Below are 1,195 nucleotides of genomic sequence, written 5' to 3'. Positions count from 1 at the left end.
GCTCCAGGGTGGGAGGAGATGGAGGGGACCCAGGGAGTGGTAGCACAGCTAGGGACACAAGCCACGTCCCACTGGGCACATGGGAGGATGGTGTAGGGCTGTGGGAGCCCGGGGAGCTGGGGCTGTGCCACGGCTGGCATCTAACACTCTCTCTTGTCTTGCACAGAGCTGGGGTGCTGGGCCGGGGTCCAGTCCATCTGTGTCTCCCTTCTCAAGGTGCCCCTGATGTTCGGGTTCCTGTACCTCTTCGTGTGCTCCCTGGACGTACTCAGTTCTGCCTTCCAGCTGGCTGGAGGTAAGGTGGCGGTGGCACCTGGGTGGCTGGGTGCCGGCACCCTGCCACTCATGCTCTCTTGCAGGCAAGGTGGCTGGGGACATCTTCAAGGACAATGCCATCCTCTCTAACCCGGTGGCGGGGTTGGTGGTGGGCATCCTAGTGACTGTGCTGGTGCAGAGCTCCTCCACCTCCACCTCCATCATTGTCAGCATGGTCTCCTCAGGCCGTGAGTGTGCCCGCAGGGCTCCCGGGGACCTGAGGCTGGAGGACAGGGTGGCCGGATGGGGTCACCCTGAGCTGGGCCATGCAAGGCTAGTGGGTCTCTCTGTCCCCAGTGCTGGAAGTGCGCTCTGCCATCCCCATCATCATGGGCTCCAACATCGGCACCTCTGTCACCAACACCATTGTGGCCCTCATGCAGGCTGGCGACCGCAGTGAGTTCAAACGGTGAGAGGTGGTCGGGGTAGAGGGGACTCAGGAACTGGGGGCTACTCCCCACAGGCCACCCCATGCTGACATGCTCCTCTGCACAGGGCCTTTGCTGGTGCCACGGTGCACGACTGCTTCAACTGGCTGTCGGTTTTTTTGAGGTGGTGAGCGGGTACCTGCACCACGTCACACGCCTGGTTGTGGCCACTTTCAACATCCGCAGCGGGAAGGATGCCCCCGACCTGCTGAAGATCATCACGGAGCCCTTCACCAAGCTCATCATCCAGGTCTCCTCAGCTGTTGTGTCCCCCAGGGTGATGTCCCCAGGCTGGTGGTTGTCCTCCAGAATTGCTGTCCCAATGCTGGTGGTGATGTCCCCAGCACTGGTGTCCCTTTGATGGTGGTTGTAGTGAAGATGTCCCCAGGCTGTGGGTGCTGTCAGGCCCCAAGGGTCCTCTTCAACGTGTGTTGTTGCAGCTGGACAAGTCG

At 61.5% G+C, this 1,195-nt stretch overlaps 1 protein-coding gene across 1 annotated transcript in view; it reads left to right on the top strand.

Moving 5' to 3' along the window:
• Positions 1-1,020, top strand: part of LOC104621741 (sodium-dependent phosphate transport protein 2A-like) — a gene marked incomplete at both ends in the record, with an annotated part of 1,469 nt that extends 449 nt beyond the window's left edge. The window contains 5 exon segments of the mRNA XM_010288295.1: positions 167-295; positions 360-503; positions 613-724; positions 811-857; positions 860-1,020. Of these exon segments, the coding sequence (XP_010286597.1) occupies positions 167-295; positions 360-503; positions 613-724; positions 811-857; positions 860-1,020 (593 nt within the window).
• Between the last annotated feature and the right edge of the window lie 175 nt (positions 1,021-1,195).

This window comes from Phaethon lepturus, unplaced genomic scaffold, assembly GCF_000687285.1.
Source record: "Phaethon lepturus isolate BGI_N335 unplaced genomic scaffold, ASM68728v1 scaffold38195, whole genome shotgun sequence".
NCBI classification, from domain to species: domain Eukaryota; kingdom Metazoa; phylum Chordata; class Aves; order Phaethontiformes; family Phaethontidae; genus Phaethon; species Phaethon lepturus.
This window is presented reverse-complemented; position numbering and strand designations above follow the sequence as displayed.